Genomic DNA, 22,872 nt, shown 5'->3' with positions numbered 1-22,872 from the left:
CAAGCTCATGAAAATGAACCCTCAGGAATAAAAAGAGAGATCAAAATCCTAAACAGGAAGTAGCTAGAGGAATTCCATCATCTCTAGTATGAACCATCCTTTTGTGCTAACCTCTTTAAGACAAACACGATATTGTTGTATTCAGTCGGTTTTATGTTTTTACTTTTGTGATGTTTATGATGATATATTCAACTGTGTATTCAAATCTGTTGGAAGCCACCTCAGGAGCATTCTGCTGATAACATGAGATACAGTTTTTAAAAATAATAATAATTAAAACAGGCATTTGAGGATTGACCACTTAAAGCATTCTATTTGGTAATGGTAAAATTCAAGGTAAACATCACAAATCTATAAGAATTTACTTTTCATATTTTTTATGGACAAAAGCTAATGACTATGCATAAGACTGCTTTAGCAGTAGTTTGCAGCTGCCAGTATGGTGGGTTAAACCTGGGGAAGATTCTAGAAGTACATAATTGTCCTTCAAGCGATGCTTTGGTCTACTGGCTTTAGGTTCAGTTGACTATGGGTAGAATGGCATCAATAATGATTAAGGGAGAGGCTGTGGCCCATCGTCTCATGCTCAGGTCGGTACTGAACCACGAAGCCATTCTAGATGCTTATTACCATAGCCCTTACAATGAAGTACATCCAAGCTCCTTTTAATTGGCTTTCGTACTTTGTATTGGTGTTGAGCTTGTAACTTTTAGATGATGTATGGTAGAAATGAATGGGTTGCCTGTGCAATAAACTGTGCTACTACCTGTCAATGGTGAAAACATTTGACTTGGATGCACAGGCTGCAGATTTGTGGGTGTGCCCATGTTGCTTTTGAGCTTATGTTGAGTCAGATCAGTGTACTCTAGCTTAGTGCAGTCTGTGCCAACTGGAAGAAGTTCCCAGGCTATTTATTTAGAAAGTTCATATGCTGCCTCTGTCTAGGCCTACTTGAGGCAGCTCATAAGTAAAAACAATACTTTAAAATCATAACAATTACCAATAAATTATCAATATTCAAAACAATCTAGGGGCCTAAAATAGCATAAAACAAACACGGAGCAGTATTAAAAAATCCACAAAACAGTCCTTGGCTATAAGCAGACCATTAAAGGTCCCAGCGTCAATTGCTTGCATCTCAAATCAAGAGGATCAGGCAGTAGGTGATATGAAAAACCTTAACCCAGGACTCTGGAGAGCTGCTGCCAGTCAGAGTAGACAGTGCTGACATTAGTACACCAGTGGTCTAACTCAGTATATGGCAGCTTCCTGTGTTCAAAACAACTGGGGGGAAATGAAACTCGTTAATTAAAAGCTTGGTATAAAAAAAAGAAGTTTCGACCTGATCCCTAAAAAACTGTGGTAGGCACCAGCCTCAAAGGGGATGGCATTCCAAAGGTGAGGTGCCACCACAGAAAAACCGTTTCTAGTCGCTACCTGCCTCACCTCTGCGGGTGGGGGTACAGAGAGCAGGGTTTGGGGAGGCAGATCACTGGTGGGCTGCACAGTGCGGAAGGATGCAGTTCCCCAGCCCCAAGCCATTTCCAGCTTTAAAGGTGCCCATAAACAGACAGGCAGCCAGTGCAAATCTTTTATCAACAAAGGTATGATATGATTCCTGTGTCCAGCCCCTGTCAGTAGTCTGACTGCCACATTCTGGACCAATTGAAGTATTCAGACAGTTTTAAAAAGGCAGACATGCATAGACTACATTACAGTAATCGATCCACACTTTTTGAGGAACAGCTGTAGCTTGAGATTTAGCAAAAGCACATAAAAGGTGCAGTGTGCCTCTAAAGAGGCAAGAGCCTTCATCCATAGGTTAGGATCTAGCATCCTCCTCAAGCTATGAACCTGCTCATTCAGGGGAAGTGCAGCCCCCTCCAGGACAAGCTGACCCCTCAGTTCTCAAGCAGGTTTATCACTGACCAACAAAACCCCAGTCTTGAAGGTCTGAGCTTCAACTTATTGGGCCTTGTCCACCCCATCCTTCTGACACCTATTCAGGACCTCCACAGACCCGCCTGACACAACTGATAGGGACAAATAGTGTTCGGTGTAGTCTATATGTTGGCAGCACATCACTCCAGTCCTCTGAATTATCTTTCCCAGTGGCTTCATCTAGATGTCAAATAGTGGCGGGACAAGATGGACCCTTGCAGGACTCCATAGTATAAATGCCATGGGCCTCCAGCAACCCTTCTGGAACTGTCCAATCAAGTAAAAGCAGAGCCTCTGAAGCATGGTGCATCTCCACCCCAGGTCCCAACTCTGCCATTCTCTGCAGAAGAATACCATGGTTGATGGCAGGGCTTTTCTATGGCAGTACTCATTGGTAGTGAGGACAGCATCTTTGTGGGGAGGCACTTTCCCAAGTCCTGAGGGGGAAATCAGTCAACCTTATATATGAGTAGCAGCACCTTTTCTTTTTACAAAATATGCACTGGTTGATAGTATCAAAAGCTGCCAAGAGGTCCAGGAGACCCAATAGGGGTGCACTCACATAGTCACTCCTCTAGCAAAGATCATCAGTTAGGATGACCAAGGACATTTCCATCTCAAACCCAGGCCTCAATCCAGATAGAAATGGGCGTTGGGCAGTCAACCTTGCTACTGATGTCCTTCACCTGGAGAAGCAGAGATTGAATGTAGGATCTTCTGCATGCTAACCATGTTTCCAGCCACTGAGCTACAACCTTCCTCTAATGAGCTATGCATGCCTTTGACCCATGTTTCCAGATTCCATATAAGTAATGGCAGAAATTGATTAAGATTTCTCACAGGATAAAGCAGAAAGTGATTTCCTGTAACTGATGCGATGCGCCTTGGGTTCCTGATATATAGTTATCTAGTATGTGTTTAGAACAAGCAAGATATCAGCTGTTGCAGTTTTGAGTATTAAGAGAAGTGTTGTGTTTCAGCATTTGTTTGTACGTGTCTTATATACAAGTAGATGCAGTCCATTTACCTGAGATCTGTGACTTCAAAGCAGTAGCACCCAGTCATGTAATCCAATGGACATTAAGCAGAATACATAGTGAAAACTCCAATAATAACCTGGGAGTAAAGCCTTCTTTGTGCACATTGCTCCTTAAAACCAAAGCACTGTCCATCCATCTTGTCTTAGCTTTTGATAATATGGCTCCGGTCTTTCCTGTTACGATGACATATTTATTCTGCCTCCCCTGTATTTCTTAAATGGACATTCCATTTCACAAGAAGTGATGATTAGGTGAATCCTTTGATCTGTCTAGAAAAGCCATTGGATTTTACCAAAATTCCAAGAATTTGTTCGTTGTATTTGAAGCAGATTGTTGAAGGAAAGTCCTCTTGCAAATAATCCATATTTCTTTTTCATTTTCAAGCTGATGAGGGTGAAGAGGTTCCAGGCCCCTCGCAGAAACATCATTTTTCATCTCTACAGAGGGATTCAGCAGAAACTGACCAGCTGTCTGTGTCACCTTTCCTTCATTCTTCATCTTTGTCAGATCATGTGGATGTGATTAGCCAAAGGCAGAACGTGAAGCACTCAAACCCATATCCCCGGTCTTCCTGCAAGCCTTCTTGGTCACGTGCTCGAAACTCTCCTGTCTCTGGTTTTGACCATCAGCTCCTCAACTCCCACATTCAACAGACAGAGCTATTCAGGCAGTTCTGTCAAGAACTGGTGACAATCCACAGAGACATGGCAAATAACATGCTTATGATTAGCCAGAAGATGGCTGATCTGACTGGACAGGTTAGTCAGATGTGCCAGACCCTGACCAAAATCAGGGATGAGCTCCAAACTTTGAATAAAGGCCAGGTCTCCAGTGTGAGTCAGGTTATTAATTTGCAGACAGGTGTATCAAAGAGCCCTTCTGAACTCAAGACAGATATTAACCTCCGTCATCCCAAACAGACCCCTTCTCGTACTACTAGGTCGCAGAAGAGAAAGCACAATTTTTAGCTTTCTTTGTATTGTGGGGGGAGTGATTGATGTTGACTTGGCACTCTTCTTAAGCATGATTATGGGAGGCCAGTAGTATTCCTCTCCTTAGAGTAATAAACCATGGCAGCTCAGCAGTAGGACTTGGCTCTTTGCACTTTGAATCGCAGCACTAGAACATGCAGTGACACTAAAAGAATAAGCGATATTTAAGAGATTTTCCTGAACAACAGTCAAGGTTACATAGATCTGTTTCCTTGACCACTAGTTCTCAGGAAACATGATCATTTAAGCTTATTTACACATTTTACATTTAAAATCAAAACAATACACAAAAATATTTTTTTCTCCTGCTTTGCTTCTGCAAATGGCACTATGTAGAATTGCACTGTTAGAACACTTTCTTGGGAGGAAACCCCACTGAAAGCCCTAAGTAGGATTCAGAGTTGACCTCTGTTAGAGAGCTTTCGCAGCTATCAAGGCTTATGCAAATAGCCAACCATATTTACCTTGAATGTGGGCTACAGAAACTTTGTATATTAAAACTGGATAAATGGTGGCGAGGTGGAAAATGCAGGGGGGGGGAAGGGGAAAATCCCCCCTCCCAAAAAAGGATGAGAAAATGTCAAAGCTTGCTAACACCTGTAGATTATTTTCTCAACCACTTTTGTCTTGCTCTGAAGTTAGAGGCAAAAATTCTGGCAGGGAATTTTTAACAAGATTGTTAGGAAGGGATTGGGTGACATCTCTTCAGAATTCTAGAATGCAGTAGTACATAAACTTGCATTTTAGAAGTATGCTTGCTTGAAGAGAAATTATTCTGAAGCCAGTAGTACTTGCTTTCAAGCAAATATTTTGTATGGCAATAGCAATTAACCTATTGATTATTCTTCATTATCTGTCTCCATCTGCAGTACTTCAGAATTTGATTACTGGGGTATGATTAGCTGGCAAACTCTGCTGTTTTTCATAACTTGCAAGGAGGGGGAGGAACAGGTGGCTTTGCAGAATCAAGCAAAAATGGAGCATGCCCAGATTCTGGTAGATACACCACTGTAGTCCTGCCTGCAACAGAATCGCTGTGTTATGTTAGAGATGCTGCAAACATGCTTTCTTTTGGCCTTCTTGTCTGTCAGAGACTTGCTTGCATATGTTTTCTTATGCCAGCTTACTGTTTAACATTGTGAAGGGCAAATGAAGACATATACCTATCCCAGATTGCTTGAATTATGACATGTCCTTGCTTTATATAGCTTGGCTAGGCTCAGCTAGCTGTTAGGAGTTTAAACAGTGTCTCACGCCTGTTTCATAGCACATATGGTTAAACTGTATGGACACTGCAACTTTCTCACACCTGCACTTGCTCCCCTGCCTGTATGTAGCACTGCATAGTGCAGCCTTGTGTAAGGAGAGAATCCCCTTAAGCCACAGCTGCATGCAACCACATTTGACGCCTGTTCTGTAGTGAGCTTGATAAAATAAACTTAGCAAAGCTCTGATCGTACTGATTTAAAGGAACTCTGTTTCAGAGAAGCCTACTTTTCTTATAGTATTGTTGCCTAGTTACAGGGAGAAAAAGCCATATGACATCCAGTAAAGAAAAACTTGTGGGTTTGAATTAACTAGATTAAATATGTGTATATTCATCACATGAATTCACCAGATAAAATATTTGTGTATTTTGTTCCTGCTACAGCACCAGTTATTTTACTTGAAGGAAATAGTGCACAGAATATGGAAGCATTCCACCACTGAAATAAGTGGGTCTTGCTCCCTGCAAATATGTGTAGATTGTAAGCCCCTTGGGGCAGGGATGCACATCTGTTTATGTTAATTCTATCAGGTACCCTGTGTGTTGATGGTGCTATATATTGGAATGGCAATTATTACTGAACAGTGATGATCACATTTCTTACGTAGGTTCCCAAGCCATTGGGATTAATGAAGTTGCTGTGTTTTATCCTTGTCAGAGGTGGTGTTGGTGGTATAATTGCAGAAGCAGCCTCCAGGATTTCAGTCCTGGAAGAATTGCCGCTGTATAAGCTTTACAAGTAGTTGCCATTCTTGGCTACTGCTAAGCTTTTCTCAGAGAACTAGTTATTCTGGGTTTCAGGAACTTGGAAATCTTTGCTCTTGTATTTGGTAACATTTACATGGATGATCTGGGCTGATTTCCTTTAGAGGAGAATACAAAGACTAAAGCCCAAACGTAAGAAAAGTAGGATATGCATATGAAGGTACATCCCACAGTTTACTACTTTGGTGTGAAGAATTAGCAAGAAGGGATGCATTTTCTTCTCTTTTAAATGCTTAAATGTGATTATTTAAACCTGGCCCCTTTGGATTTTAATGCTGTGCTTATCCAATATTTTATTTCTTATACATGATGGAAATTATTACTATTTTTGTTAACAATAAACATATTTAAACTCACATTTTTGGTCGGGTCATTCTTCTGTCTGTGGCTGAAGTCCTGAGACGTCTTGTTCCAAGCGAAGTATAGTTTTGACATTCATGTATCTCCTTTTGATTCCATGATTCCTAAAGTGACATTCTGGTACAATATTCAGATGTAAGTGCTATGTTTTCTTGAAGCTCTTCTTTGTTTCTTGTGATTTGGCCAGATGTTTTAGCTCCTGCCCACTTGAGAAACTTCTCAGTGCAGTTGTTTGTACTGATTGCTGGCCATTAGGCTGGCATAATACTCCCCCCCAAAAAGAACTACTGCCTTCAGTTACCTATTGTGTCTTATTTACCTTTGTAGGTGTCTAGATCAGGGGGTTACTTCTTGAGCGTAGCTAGGGCAAGTGAAGCTGATGGGAAAGGATTTGACTATTTCGTGCAAAAACATTGTTTGAGAGGAAATAATTGCAAATAACTGGTTGCTGTCCAAAGCAAGCAAAAATATATAATGTGGTTAACAGTATTTTTAGTATATGTGAAAGGCGTGTTTTTTAAATTATTTTAAAAATGTCTAATCATACAGTGTTTATTGTTTGAGATGGTAGTTTCTTGGTAAGCAGCTATTACTGGTATATTTGCTATGTGGTTACGAGCAGATTGTTGGAAGGATAAAATTAAAGCATTTAAACAAAAAAGTAATAACCAAACCATATTATAGGTATTTGAAAATTGTAGATTATAATGATTAATGAATACTGATCAGTGGTTTATTCTAGTGGGCTACAGGGCATTAGGAACAGCCTTGAAGAACCAGACTAGGAGCAAAGGATATGTACAGCCAATGACGGATAGTGGAAATGCACTGCTGAGGACTGATTTGGGAAACAGGTATCTCATTGCTTGGGCAATAGAATCCAGAGCAGCAAGGAGTGAAAACAGAGAACTGTTTCTCACAGAGGTGGTAAACCTGAGGGCACTTTCACACAGCCCAAATAATGCACTATCAATCCACTTTCAGTTCACCTTAACGATCATTTGCAAGTGAATTTTGCGAGTTCACAAAGTAAAATCCACCTTCAAAGTGCATTGAAAGTGGATTGAAAGCGCATTATTTTGGCTGTGTGAAAGTGCCCTCTCTTTTTGATTCAGATTGTGTTTGGGGGCTCACAGGATTGAATGCTCCTCTGTACAAAGATTCTGTCCATGTGGAAAGCTAGAAGCCAGAGAGAAGAGTTCTAGTCCAGCCTTCTCCTTGACATGCTGACTGTATATGTGCAGATTTTTTTTTAAAGGAGAATTTAGGGCTTTTTAAAAGTGTGGGGTATAAATGTTTTTGAATACATGTGAGATCACACTTGCAGTCTAGAATGATGCAGCTGAGAGAGGAGGCAGAGTGAAGGTCAGAAGCCAGATCTGCAGGACCAGGGACAGTTCCAAAGCAGCAGACCAGTTGCTCTGAAAAGAGACAAAATTCAACTGTTGCCTGTATCTCTTGCTGAAGTCCTCGATGACTGTCCAACCTATTCCTCAGTGAAACATTGCTCTGGCTTGGAGTCTTGCATTCCTACTGCTCTTGGTAGCCTGTAGATGTGCCTTCTGAGATTTGGGGTGGAGGTTCAAAGGGAGAAAGGTCTTGAAAAGGCGTTGGCATTTGTCTCACATTTGTTTTCACCACAGTGTCTGAGCTGTTCCCTCTCAGAGTATCAGCAGAACTTGGAACATACGTTGCCTCTGAACCAGTTTTGATATAGGCCTCTGAGTCACTCCTAGGGACCCAAGGTCATGACAATCAGTTCTGTGCAAGCTGGGAGCCTGCAAGAAATCAGGGAGATACAACTGTGAAATCCTCCCTATATACAAATAACACCCCCTGCAGGAATCTCTAAACTCTCATGACGCCAGCAGGATGACTTCTCCCGCTCTCCCTCTTTGTTTCCTTTTAACTGACACTTGGATTATCTCAGCATGCCATCCCTTCTGGAATGCTGTCAGTCCTCCTCAGACCACTTCTTTACACAGTTGTTCTTTATTCCTTTGGTTAAATTAGAAAGTCATTTTTCTACATATCTGGAGATTGCCCCAAGTGAGAAGAGACCACTTCCTTGATTGTGGTGGCCTTGTTTTGCGGCTTTCATCGCCCACACAAGGTCAGCCAGTTGACTATTACACATAACAATGATTGCCACTTTAAGGGCTACAAGTGCACTGCTTTTCTTCACTCAACATATATTTTGATATTGTGTTAGTTTGAAAATGCCTACAATGTCTTCATGTTCTGGAAAAACCATACTTTACACAAAAACACCACAAATTTGCACATTTTACCTTTTATGCATAAAACAATGGCATTTGATTTTATCTGATCACATAACTTTACTTGTCCTGTGAAATCAGTTTGACAGAGGGGTCCAGTAGATGATGATGATTTGAAACATTTATTACCTGCTTTTCTACCTTGCAGAACTCAAGGCGGCTTCCAATGTAAATACAATTATTTTATTTTTTTTAAAAATGTAAGACCACAATTTAAATCTTAATTAGGAGGGCCAATAGTTAAAACTATATTAATCAATTGCAGTTCTAAGTAAAATAAATGAATATACCCTACTATGAACTAACACAGTTTCTTGTACTGCATGCATGTTTGAAATATTTAATAGCTTAAAACTGATGTTAAAGTAAAACGAAAAAGGAGCCAGGGGAGAGAGATTTAGTCAAAGGTAACGTGACCTCTAAATAACTAAAAATTTGGTCAATGTCAGTGGCAGCAAGCATGTGCCAACCCTGCACCTGGAAAAACAGTTGATTCTTAAGAGGTTGTTTAGCTAAAATGGCAACATCTTCCCCTGCCACTCTCATCTAGGCAATGCGAGGGGCTTGGTTTACCATACAGTCTCCGGACCCCCTTTCCTAAGTGTGTAAAGCTTCATATTTGGGATCCCTGTATGCTGTTTCCATAATTACTAGTATCTTGGGCTTTGTGCATGCATCTCCTTTACTGGCCACTCAAAAATACATATGGAAGCATATTTCTCCTTTAAATAAAAGGAATTACATGCCCACACATTGCATGGGAATAGTTAAATCAGTTGGTGTTTGAACAGTGGATAACTGAATCTATGTGGAAAAAAAGAGGGCAATCCATTCTGTGTCATTCCAAAGGGTCTGCACCAATTTAGCCATGCCAGATCCTAACCAGATTTCAATTTCTCATTCGGTGCATAATATGTAAAGGCTTAGAGTTTGTTTGTTGCTTCTAAAGCTGCTTTTCAACTTGATGGTTAAGACTTTTATCATAAAACAAGTGTGTTATAATATAGTACAAGCTAGATGCTATGACCCTGATTTGACCCTGATATACACTTTGAGAAGATCTTTTCTATTCATAGATGCATTCGATTGTGGAATTTGATTGATCGCCTTGTGGGAAAGACTGAAGCAGAGTTTAAAGTTGTTGTTTTTTTCAAGCAGAGATAAATACTACATGAGTCCCGCTTCATTTTTCCTCTAACATATTCCACCTCCAGAGTATGGTTAGAATCTGGCAGACACTGCTGCTACACACCATTCATTAATCTGAATTAAATCGGGAGCAAGGTTCCCTTTCAAATCCCCAACCACTCTTGTGGCTTTCCTTTGAAACATGCAGATTATCAATAGACACATAACAAGTAATAGCATGATTCATTAGAAAGAGTGAGGTTAGTTTTTCAGCTATGAGGATTGGCTGTGATCCAGGATATCAGTGGTTCAAATTTTGCCTTTCCTGTGATCTTTAGGTAGTCTTAGGAAGGCCTTTAACTAGCATCCCTTCTAACTGCTATACTGGAGAAATAATATAGCAGCTTTGCAGAGTTGTCATATGAGCCATTAATAGAATATTGATGATGCACTTTGAACACTCTTCAAGCATGATATAGATGCTAAGCATTACTGTTATTCAAGCTGTAATTTGGTGGCTTGGTGATAGATGAAAACAGATTTTTTTTCACTGTCTTTCTGAGAACTTGTTTTTTAATGGCTGGGGTTTGTCTTGCACTGATGCAGTGGCAGCAGCATGGCTGCTTGATAAGAGCATTACTCCTTTACAACAAACGTATTACACCTCAAGAGTAATGATACAGGAATTTGGTCATTGCTCGCCACAACTATCCCTTCCTGTTTGTCTCACCGAACTGAAACATTCAAAGAAAAAGAATGTAGTGGCCCTTTCAAAGTTTCCAGGTGGAATAAAAAAAAAATACAACGAAACGTATAGTTGCAGAGCAGAAGCTGCTCTCAACTGCTTTCTTGTAGAAGGTGTTCCACGTAGTGGCTGGTGGTAAGAATCTGCAGCTCTTGATTCTAGGTGTATAAAGAGAAACAATGTAGTCCAAGGGCCGTGAATTGTATTTCAGTCAAATAAGCACTTTGCAAACATGCTCAAGCTCTTGGGTGGGGAAGAAGCCCTCTTGAGAACAATTAGATCTCTTCCCAGGCAGAAATGACACACCAGTCTCAAGAAGTCCTTAAACATTCCTTAGACGTGCATGTTGTTTTCTTACTGCTCTGTCAGTTTGCACACTGTTAATCTTGCCATTGAATGCTCATGTTTCTGTGGTACTTTCAGGGTCACCTTCTGACATGGTTGTAGAGAAGGTTAATTTTTATTTCCGTGAAGCCTACCGGTGAGTCAAAATCTGCCCTGTCATCCTAACAGGTATGTGGCCATATCACGAGAGGAGAGAGAACAGAACCTAATGGCATTCCAGCACAGTGAGAGGATCTACTTCCGAACCTGTCGGGACATCCGGCCAGGAGAGAGGCTGAGAGTCTGGTACAGTGAGGATTACATGAAGAGGTTGCACAGCATGTCTCAGGAGACCATCAACAGAAACCTCACAAGAGGTGGGTGATTTCTCTTCTTCATTTCTTTCTGAATGTTTAGCACACGTCAGCCAACGAAAGCTCTCAGAGCAGGAACAAACCTAGTAACATTTTCAGTACACAATGAAGCTGACAAAAAAATGCCGTGTCTAGAGACGGATATGTGCGGAAAACCCAGCTGAAATAAATTATTACTGGTTGGGCATTCTGGGTGTGTGGAGACTCTCCATTTAGTTGATTCTAATTTCTAGGCATGTATTATCAAGTCAACAGTGGGGTCCTGTACTTGATTCTCGGTGCACGTCTGTGTCCTGACTGAGATTTTTTCTCTGTCTACTGGAATTTCACTCTGGTCTACTGAATTCGATGGAACTTTGAGGAAGGAGCAAACTAAACAGAGAACTCTCTTCCCCTGATTCTGTGGTGTGCTTGGTGACTGCAGACACCAGAGAATTTTTCCACAAGTTCCTTGGATGTGTAGTTTCACAGCCAGGGCTTCAAGGACTCTAGCAGAACCATATCCATAGCACAGTGAAAGCATTATGTGAAACATAGAAACAGAAGAGAAAATAGAAGAAAATCCATTCAAAACCAGCCATGTCTGTGCTGCAGTACTAACAGATATGCTTGGGGGCTTACAAAGGGCTATTTTTAAATGTTTTCTTTTTCCTGCCCCCCCCCCAATTTATTGGGAGTCGCTGATGTGCTTTCCTGAGATCCCTGAATCTCAGTTTTGCGAAAGTGTACATCCACGGGTCTTTGCAACCAGGGGATTTTTTAAAGTCTCCACAGACACTGGAAGAAGAAAATTGGGGGCTGGGGAGAGCACAGAAAGCACCCCCCAACTGCTTGCTGGTAATGCCATAGATTGGTTTTTGAGCCAAAGGACAACCTAAAGGGAGGAGGGCCATCAGCATGCTATTGCCAAATCCACAGTGATAGGATTTCCTGATCCTTCGAAGTTTTTAACAGTACAGGTTGAGGGGGAACACCTGGCCAGATCTCCAGGGACGACATTGGTCCGGCCATCCATCAACAGATATAACTGGGTGTCATCTGCGTATTGATGACAGCCCAACCTGAAACTTAACATATAGATGTTAAAAAGCATCAGGGAGAGGATCGCCCCCTGAGGGACCCCACAAGCTATGGTGGGGTTGAAAAAAGGGTAGTAGTCAAATACATGAAGAACAGGGCTACCTATGACTACTTGCTGTGATACCTAAATATAAAAGTGCCATATTATCACTCTGCATGGCAGTGGTTTTGTTAGATCTGTGTTCCTGTGTTCCATCATAACAAAGTATTCTAGACCGGATTAACTTGGGTTTCCCTTGTGTTTGTGTATTGTGGTCACACAGAGTTTATGTTCATACACTTCTCTTTTCTCTGTACTTTTGAAATGGCACTTTCACGGAACTACATCAGACATTTCAAATATGTTCTTACTGTACCATCTGTGGATGTGTCCTTTGGATGTGTTTTCACTTTGGGGGTGTAGAAGAGGAATTTCACCTGGAATACATAAAACTGGTAACTGAGCTTAAGCTCATATACACACAACTTGTGAGATCTCCTTTTTCATACATAATGAATTAAAACTGCTATTCTGTTGTGCGCTGAGGAATAAACACAATGGACCTGATCCAGTGCCCTGTATTGGCTACATACTCAGATTAAAAACAATTAGTACTAAATTGGCTGTGATCGGTCATGTAGTGCTGTGGCCAAAGGATTTATGAAGGGCTGTTGTACTATAACCTAAACATAAGCAGATATGACCCTCAAGAGGCAAATTACTTACCTTTGTCTCAGGAATTCTTACCAGCATCATCATTTTCAACTGCTGCTTTGATGCTTTGACTTGGTAAAAGACATTCCTTCATAAAATGTGGCTCCCTGGAAAGTGGATGAGTTGTTCTTGGGCCCACTGTTATACGTGAGTGCATGGAACGTATTACCAAGGTGCTATGTTAGTACTCTAAATAAGATTTCATCCCCCCACCCATACACACACAAAGATACTAAACATCAAGCACTTCGAATTTCAAAAGCATATTTAAAAAAAGTGAGAGAGAACTGAGGAGAATAATGTCCTGAGGGTTAAAATGTATCAGCTGCTAATTAAGGGAATGCCACATACTGAACCATCTCTATAAGGCAATGAAGCCCTGGTTTCCCCACAAACTTCAGGGTTGGGGGCTATCTGCCTGTGAAGATACCTTACTGTGCATGAAGGTATTTGTCATAGGGGCAGGAGCGAGGAGATGTTGAGACAGAAGCAGATATAGAGGGGCTAGAGCCTGATCTACGCACATAGCAGAAAGCAGTGGCAAAGTGCTCAGGAGGTAGAATCAATCAGATCATAGTAAAAAACAAAGCAAAAAGCCCAACTAACAACATGTGGAGGGACAGGTCAGAAACTTTTTCTCCAAAGTGCTATTTTTTCTTTTAATTTGGAGAGTTTTTTTACATGAGGGATCATTAAGAATATGCAATGAACACCCTCCCCAACAGCCTGTCCATTTTACTGTCTCAGATCTCTACCATCAAATTCTGCTGTATGTGTAGACTAGGCCCTTCAGCAGTAAGGCAGTTCATCTCACAAGATGAACCCACGAATATTACAGCTCTGGCCCTTTCCTAGCAGCCATCTGGAGAGAGGGTCAAAGCTTCCTTCAGTCATGGATTTCCTGGGTGCTCATTGGAGACTGAAGGGTCTTGGTTTATGAGATTCCCTAAACAGAGAGCGGGGCTTATGCTCCTTTCCTGGTCTCTCATCTTGGGTGCAGGACTGAGACCCACATGCTTTATTTTAGAGAGGCTTGTGAGATTGGTCTCTATGAGACTCTGATGTTGTAGAGCTCAGAAACCCAGTCTCCTGTCCTCTCATCAGCAGAAGATTCCATCATATCTTCGCCTCTATGTAAGACATCTCTATATTTAAGTTTCTCACACATACTCCTTATTCCAATTGTATATACAAATACAGTTTTAAATTGTGGTACTCTGTAATTTTATCCTTGATATAATTGCAATTAAGAGAGGGAGGTGGTCATCTTAGTACATTTACATGGTCTGGGTGTCACCATCTGTCACAAAATACCCAAGATCCTTAAATTCTAGCAGTTCATGTAAGAGCTTCCCATACCCTGAGGTAAGCCTCTCTCATTATAAAATGAGAATGCTTGATGAAGGCATTGAGACATGCCCATAGACATTTAATTTCACAAGAGAAGGCTTTATTGGGGAGGAAGGTACTGAGCACCATAGTCAATGAGATCAGGTAAAATCCCAACACATATTTCTTATATCAGTGGCTTTGCCCTAACGCGCGAATTTTTCCTGATTTTAAAACTTAATGCCTCTTTTATAAGAATTTCTTAAATTGTTTTTCTTGTCATTTGCCTCTAAATTTTTTATTGTTTTCAAAGGGAAGTCTTTTAAGCAACCTGCTTTGTTTCTGGCCGGTCTTCTATTAAAGGAAAAATAATGAAAAATTCATGCTCAGGGATGTGTATACATAGCACTTTTTTTTAAAAAAAGGTTAAAAAACGGAATCTGTGAAAATCACACAAGTTATCCATGTTTGTAATCATTTGCTTAATTTATTCAGCACTTGCTAATCATAGGAAGGTGTGGCGGAACAGCCCCACTGACCTGCAAGCCCTGTTCTGTCTTGCCCTTCTGAGGCCATCCAAGGTCTCAGTCTGGTTTTCCCAACCCTCGGAATAGTTTTTCTCTCCCTCTTTCAGTTCAAGCACTGCTACCATCTAACCTTTGTAGGAACTTCCTGCTGAGGGGACCAAGGCTCCCAGCTTCCATTCCCTGCATTGCCATTCTAAGGCCTTACCTCGTGCCTCTGTCTCTAGTTGGCATCTGGTTACCACAGGGACAGCTTACTGAACTTGTGGACCACTGGTGGAGTAGCAACTTTCCAGGTGCTTGTTTTAAAATAACGTGTCCAAAACAGTGAAGATCTGTCAGTAACAGAAAACAGTTACCAACATGAAGAGTTGTAAAACATTTATTAAAAAGAAAATGCCCACACACATTCTCTCAGCACAGCAACAGATTGATCAAAGGATCCAAAAGAAAAGTGTAAATGTGTTAAGTTCCTCGGTCCCTCCCTCTATATGTGCCCTAGCTGATGTTAATCTAAGGCAGGCTTCTTAATTTTAAAAAGTCCCAGGGGTTCTAAACGGTTCCCATTGCCTGGGAGTTTCTGTTCAGGCCTGCCGTCCCCCACATGGCAACGGCTGCTTTCAGCAGGAGCTCGGATGTAACAACTCCAATGGCATGGATGGAATCAACACAAAAGGATTTTGTGCCAAGGAGTTTTAACAACTCTGTTTGCCCACCCCCAGGCAGGGCAGGTCAAAGAAGCTTCTCCTGAAGTCTCCAGGAAAAGATTTCTCTATGGTTTTCAACCTCAAAACTCTGCTCCCTACTAGATGTCACCTTGACTTGACCATCTCATTGTATCCAGCCAGGCTTCCCATTACCATGACTGAACCCTGATTGGGTGAAGCTGGAAGGCAATTGAATTTGACTTCCCCCATCCTGCCTATTCTCTGCCAAGGGGGAGAAAAACTTTTTCAAACTAAAGGTGAAGGTTTTGCTCAGTCCAAAGAAAAAATGCATTTCTCCACAGAGTGTTAAGGAACTCTGCCCTGCAGCTCTGAATTGTTAGGAATATGACTGCCTCAAGTTTCTGAGATATAATCAAGCAGTGCCCATTGTAGACTTTCAGTTTTCATATGTGTGAGGGTTTCAAACTCGTTCTTTTGTTTTAAGGGGAAGTAAATATCCTTGGTAGGATGAATTCTGCGCCAAGTACCAAATAACATGCTGACTTGGAATCACAAAACAAACACTGCACTGTCCATTTTTAGGAACAATTCACAACCCCCGTTGCAAACTAATATCTTGCATGAATATTAAACTGTAGCTGTGTAGTTTAAAGAGCCTCCCCCATTCAGTGTCATACCCCAGTTAGGTTGAGTCATATATATTTTACATTTCCTGCCACAGCATCCTAAGACTTGCAAATGCTGAAACAGCATTTCTATATAATATGGTAGTTGCATAGCTGCACCAATTGCAATGTCACAAAGCCCTTTAGCAGCTTTACAGTAGCATTACAGAGAACATCAGAGCAAAATGTCTAGGCCTGTAGTATCGGCATTTGAAATTCCACACACCCTGTAGTTGTTACAAGACCATAAATATTCTTTCAAAATGGAAAAAGCAGCATAAAGCAGCGTCTTGTTTGGGAAGCAACCATGTGTCTTGATGCTTGGAGTTATTTACAAGATAGAAGATGGAAATTGACCCAAACTCAACATCTTTTGAATTTCAAGGTAAGGATATCTGGCTATTCCCTTTGTTCTAATTGCTAATATGCATAATGTCTCCACTGTTTTGATAAACTTTAAACAGTGGCCATACACTTAGCAACCGTTTGAGACTAGCACATGCTCCAGTCTTGGATGTCATTTGCTAGGTTCTAACTCAATTTGGTACTAAGCAGAATGGAAACTGACTGTAATTTCCTTGTGTTCTTGTGTCACACTTGAATAAAATAGAAAAGGTCCATACATTTTTCTGATTTCATACGGAAATCTGTGGATTTCAAGCTTCATGATTTACTGAATACCTTTTACCAAGTCAAAGCTATCGATACATTTTCAAGAAGTCAATGTTATAGTCTCATGTTGATACAGTTTGGCTATCTATCGTGCTAAGCCAGCTATTTTTAATTTGTCTTCTCTTATAAGTGTCTGAGGCCTACTTCTGTATGGCAGTCTAGATATTGCTTTGCTTTTAAAATAATCTCCTCCTGAACCTTTGTTCCAATAATTTTCAGCATTATGTAATGCAACATTTAAAGTGCAGAAGTTTGTTCTTTTTTTGTTTTAGCTTTGGGTTGAGGAATGTTGCAAAGTTCCCACTGATAGTTCCAACTCCTGACTTTTTTGCCTTTTAGGAGATAAAAGATTACTAAGGGAAAGATCAGAAAGAAATATTGAAAATCAAGAGGATATGAGCTATCCCCTTGAGCTCACCATGTTAAAGCAAGGGAAGAGTTCTTACAAACGCAGCTTTGAAGAAGGGGTACCTCCTCCCCAAACAAAGAAAAAGAAAATAGATCTCATCTTCAAAGATGTCCTAGAGGCTTCCCTGGAATCAACAAAGCCAGAAGAGTACAGATTTACAAAAAATACTACCCCTTCCACTAGGAAGTCCACCAGATTCCAAACTCAAGATGTCTCAGAAAGTAGCGGACCTGGTATTCAACACAGCTCTCCAAATCTCAGAAGCAAAAATGAGGATGAATGGAAGGTTCTCCAGGGCTCCTCTTTCACCATGTCCAAAGAAACTGGCCTGCTGGAAGATGAAGATGAAGAACCCTTGTCATTTAAAGTGAACAGCTCTACTGATCTGACTCTGACACCAGCTCAAGAAGAAGCCCTTGATATCCCAACAACTTCATTGTGTCCCAATTGCATACGATTGAAGAAGAAGATTCGTGAGTTGCAGGCTGAATTAAATATGCTAAGATCTGGCAAATTAGCTGAGCCACCTCTACTACCTCCTCAGGTACCTGAGTACCAAGCATTTTCCTACCCCACAGGTAAGTCATACACCATAAAAGTGTTCCTCAGACACTATGTAAGAAGAATTCTTTTTGACATTCATATCCAGCTTTGAGTATTCTTGAAAAGCATCTGATCTCACTAAAGTCTTATGCTTGGGTGTTGTAATGTGGGTACCTAGTCCTGTGTGAAAAAAGCCTTGAGATTGTGTCTGTAATGATAGAACATCTTACTTCTTTTCATTGTAATATATTCACTTTCAATAAAAACATCCATTACAGCGAATCTGTTTGCTGTATTCTTGATGCTTTCCCTTGCAGAAAAAGTAGCATGTTGTGTTGATTTCTACCTAGAAAGTGCAACTGGTTTTCAGTGTCGAGAGTGAAACATACTGGCTTGTGGCAGCTGTGTGAAGTATGAAATGAATCCTTTCCTTCTCCCTCAACTCCAAAGCAACATTGTTTATCTCTGTTGTGTGTTTCTGTTTTAAAAGTTCTTTAATTTCCTCTCAGGTCCTACTCTCTCAGTAAAATCTTCTGTGAATCCAAAGGCAGACAGAATGTTAAATTATGTTTGGATTATTAGAAACTGTAACTTAACAATTAAGGAGAACCCCAAAGTATTCATATACCAATTTTTACCATAGTAATATTTGCTAAGTTGTGATTTTTTTAAAAAAATAACACGTGTAGTCAAAGATGCAACGCGAGGTGGTAGTACTGCCCATGTTTTTATGGCATTTTATATACCTCTTTCTGAACCTTTCTCCACTATTTTGCAGCTTCTGAAAGCATCATGTCTGTCCCCACTATCATGGAGGATGATGACCAGGAGGTAGATTCTGCAGACGAATCAGTCTCAAATGACATGATAACAGCTACAGATGAGCCCTCCAAGATGTCTGCTGTCACTAGGAGGATTCGCCGCTTCAAGCAAGAATGGCTGAAGAAGTTTTGGTTTCTGCGGTACTCCCCTACGCTGAATGAAATGTGGTGTCATGTCTGCCGGCAATATACGGTGCAATCTTCTCGGACTTCAGCCTTCATCATTGGCTCTAAGCAATTTAAGATACACACTATCAAACTTCACAGCCAGAGCAACCTCCACAAAAAGTGCCTGCAGCTCTACAGGCTCAGGATGCACCCAGAGAAGACGGAAGAGATGTGCCGAAATATGACTTTGCTCTTCAACACCGCCTACCACTTAGCTATGGAAGGCCGGCCCTATTGTGATTTTAGGCCTCTTGCAGAACTACTGAGGAAATGTGAACTCAAAGTCGTGGATCAGTACATGAACGAGGGAGATTGTCAAATCTTAATTCATCACGTTGCTCGAGCTCTTAGGGAAGATCTAGTTGAGCGGATCAGGCAGTCTCCCTTTCTCAGTATCATTTTGGATGGGCAGAGCGATGACTTACTGGCTGACACAGTTGCAGTTTACGTGCAGTATATCAGCAGTGATGGCCCCCCAGCCACTGAATTTCTCTCTCTCCAAGAGCTGGGCTTTTCTACAGCGGATAGTTACATCCAGGCACTGGACAGGGCTTTTTCCTCCCTAGGAATAAGGTTGCAGGATGAAAAGCCATCTGTTGGTCTGGGGGTAGATGGTGCTAACATTACTGCCAGCCTTAGAGCCAACATGTACATGACAATCAGAAAGACTCTGCCTTGGTTGCTCTGCCTACCCCTTATGGTACACAAACCACACCTGGAAATATTGGATGCAATAAGTGGGAAAGAGCTTCCTTGCCTGGAGGAACTAGAGAACAACTTGAAACAGTTACTCAGCTTTTATCGCTATTCCCCGAGACTGATGTGTGAGCTGAGGGTTACTGCTGCTACCCTCTGTGAAGAGACTGAGTTCCTGGGAGACATTAGAGCAGTCAAGTGGATCATTGGGGAGCAAAATGTCCTCAATGCTCTGATTAAGGACTACCTGGAAGTGGTGGCCCATCTCAAAGATGTCAGTGGCCAAACCCAAAGGGCAGATGCATCTGCCATTGCCTTGGCTCTCCTGCAGTTTCTTATGGACTACCAGTCAATTAAGCTGATATATTTTTTGCTGGATGTAATTGCTGTGCTTTCACGCCTTGCCTTCGTCTTCCAAGGTGAATACCTCCTTGTCTCTCAAGTGGATGACAAAATAGAGGAGGCCATCCAAGAGATCAGCAGACTGGCAGATTCCCCTGGTGAATATCTACAGGAATTCGAGGAAAACTTCCGTGAAAGCTTTAATGGTGTTGCTGTGAAAAACCTACGGGTGGCTGAAGCCAAATTCCAGTCAATTCGAGAAAAAATATGCCAGAAGACGCAGGTGATTCTAGCACAAAGGTTTGAGCCCCGCAGCCGGGGGTTTGTGAAAGCATGCCAGGTATTTGACCTTGCGGTTTGGCCAAGGAGTGCAGAGGAACTCATGAGCTATGGCAGGGAGGACATGGTTCAAATATTTGAACATCTGGAATCAGTGCCGACCTTTTCCACAGAAGTCAGCAGAGAGGGCATGGACACCAGAGGGAGTTTGCTCATGGAATGGAGAGAACTCAAGGTGGATTATTATACCAAAAATGGTTTTAAAGATTTAATCAGTCACATTTGTAAATATAGGCAGAGATTTCCACTTTTAAATAAAATAATCCAGATTCTCAAAGTCCTTCCCACCTCCACAGCCTGTTGTGAAAAGGGTCGCAGTGCCCTGCAGAGAGTACGCAAAAATAATCGTTCTCGGCTCACTCTGGAGCAGCTCAGTGATCTTCTGACAGTTGCTGTTAACGGACCGCCTATTGCCAACTTTGAGGCCAAGAGGGCACTAGATAGTTGGTTTGAGGAGAAATCTAGCAATAGTTATGCACTGTCTGCAGAGATGTTGAGCAGGATGTCCTCCCTGGATCAGAAACCAGTGCTGCAGAGCATGGACCATGGATCGGAATTTTACCCTGATATTTAGCGAGGAATGCCTCTTGTTTAGAAAGCTGTTGAATCTTTTTTTTTAATCGATACTCTAAGCTTTGATATATTATATGAAATATATATATATATTATATATAAATATATGTATTATGTAAACTCCACACTGAATTTTTAAACTTACCTGATGGAAGCTACAAGGAATTTTTAAGAATGAGACAAACACTTAACATTTACGGACATCTTCAACTGTGGCAGCTGCAGTATAGGTGGCAACATTTCATTCTTCAGAAACGTGCTGGGGCCATAGTCTACATTTTTTCAATTCAAATCAAGGCCCAAGCTAGACGTGGCGGGCCGATGTCATCATACTTCTCACTATACTTTTGTGTGTGTGTATTTTATTTCTGCCATTTTCCCTTTGTCAGTCAGCTAATGAGCCATTTCAGCCCTTTACTAATGATCATCCAAGCCCTGTGGAGTTCTTGCCTAATTGGGAGTTCTTGCCTAATTTCATCCAGGTTATAGTAGATTCCTGCATCTCTTTTAAGAATCCAGTTAACTATTTGTTTCTGATCCTTTCTTGGTCTTGTACACCCGTGGGCATTTTGAGTGCAAAAGAAATCATTTTGCCACTCCTGTGAAAATTCTACTAACAATTCATATATCTTACAGTATGGTATAGCATGTGCAAACAAAAATAGCAGAAAGTGGGCTTTTTGTGGTTGTTTTTGCATTTATATTTTTCATATTGTAGGGAATAAGCAAAAAAAAAAAAAAAAAATTACAACTCTTGACTGAAAACCCAGGCTGCTGTGGATGCTAGATGGCCAATGAGTCAAGTCCCATGGTAGGGTGGAGACTCCAGGGCTTAAAATATATGTATGCTAATTTTGTGTTATTTATACTCTGTCTTTATAATGGGTTGTGTCTTCTGTTTCTATAGGTTTTTAATAAGTATAAGAAATGCCTGCGCTAATTCTATTGCAGGAGATATCAATGCAAGATCTATCTTTAGTTGTTATCATGGGGTTGTTTGGAGCCTCACATATCCTCCTCAAGTTCAACGTTCTATCACGGGACAAAAGAAAAATGGAACATTGTACTAATTCCTGTAAACTGTTTCTTTTGACGAGTGTGTGGTCTGGTAGAAGTTTGGAAATGGGACTTGCAACTGAAACAGTAATGTTTGATGAGATTTTTTTTTTAAAAAACCCAGTGGTTCAGGTTAAATAAATAAGCCAAAACAATCCCAAAATCATCACTCATGCTTGTGCCATGTTTTTTTTTTTTTTTTTAAGATGGCTCAAGACATCTCTGTGATAATACTGGATGATCACAGGAATAAAAGGAAACCCTGTCGTCCCCCCTACCCCCCCCAAAAAAAAAAGCCTACTAGGGTGGCATGTTTCCTGGAGGGACAAATCTCATGCCAGTCTTCATCATTTTAGAAATACAGTTATAATGTCAGTGACACTGAACTTTTCCTCATCCCCCGCCCCAGTTTTCTCCCGTTTCTTCTCCACTGGTCATGGTGCTAAGGTATCTCTGGAACTGTTGCTGCTAGATGATAGCTTTTCATGTGTATAAATAATTTTCATCAGTATGTTTTCAGTGGTAATGTAGCATGTTATTAAGGCAATTTCTCTTCAGGTATATCTGCACCGGGTCCCTTGTCACATTTTTCCCCCCCATTTCAGTTTGCCTTCATGGTCCCATGTACAATCGTTGCATATTTTTTCATACAGCCTTATTTTTAGGACCCTTGGTTATTTTTTTCTGACAATAACTGATAGTAAATTTTAAAAGTGAATGTGGAGATATGTCTGTGGCATTCATTGTCTATGGGATTGTGAAGGGGCTAAAATGAGCAAAGATAAGAAACAACAAGCACATATTCCCCTCTCTCCCTATAGACAAATGAAGAAACAAATTAGCTGAAGAAAGTAGCAAGTTGTCCATAGCAAATGCACAAAATTAACGTGAAAGAATTATTTAAAAAGTTAAAGTAAGGGGAATGCATGAAAATACTAGGAGGAGAAATGTCATAAAACTTTATCGGAAGAAACGTAGTACCTCTTTAATGTGGTACTAACTTTCATGCGGCAAATAAAAACAGGAAGAGAAGGACTGATCTGGGACAAGAAATAGGATGGGGTGCATATTGTACCAG

General features: G+C 41.0%; 1 protein-coding gene across 2 annotated transcripts in view; it reads left to right on the top strand.

The window, feature by feature from the left end:
* Nucleotides 1-20,840, top strand: part of PRDM11 (PR/SET domain 11) — a 56,023-nt gene extending 35,183 nt beyond the window's left edge. Inside the window, exons 6-8 of one of the 2 annotated variants that reach the window (XM_056850850.1) lie at nt 11,031-11,218; nt 17,187-17,834; nt 18,578-20,840. In XM_056850850.1, coding sequence (XP_056706828.1) covers nt 11,031-11,218; nt 17,187-17,834; nt 18,578-20,739 — 2,998 coding nt within the window. In that variant the 3' untranslated portion in view covers nt 20,740-20,840. The remainder of the gene's footprint in view (nt 1-11,030; nt 11,219-17,186; nt 17,835-18,577) is intronic. The other variant, XM_056850851.1, reaches the window with a different exon arrangement.
* Nucleotides 20,841-22,872: the final 2,032 nt, after the last annotated feature.

This window comes from Euleptes europaea, chromosome 6, assembly GCF_029931775.1.
Source record: "Euleptes europaea isolate rEulEur1 chromosome 6, rEulEur1.hap1, whole genome shotgun sequence".
In the NCBI taxonomy this organism is placed as follows: domain Eukaryota; kingdom Metazoa; phylum Chordata; class Lepidosauria; order Squamata; family Sphaerodactylidae; genus Euleptes; species Euleptes europaea.
The sequence above is the reverse complement of the archived record's forward strand: the minus strand, read 5'-3'. Positions and strand labels throughout refer to the sequence as shown.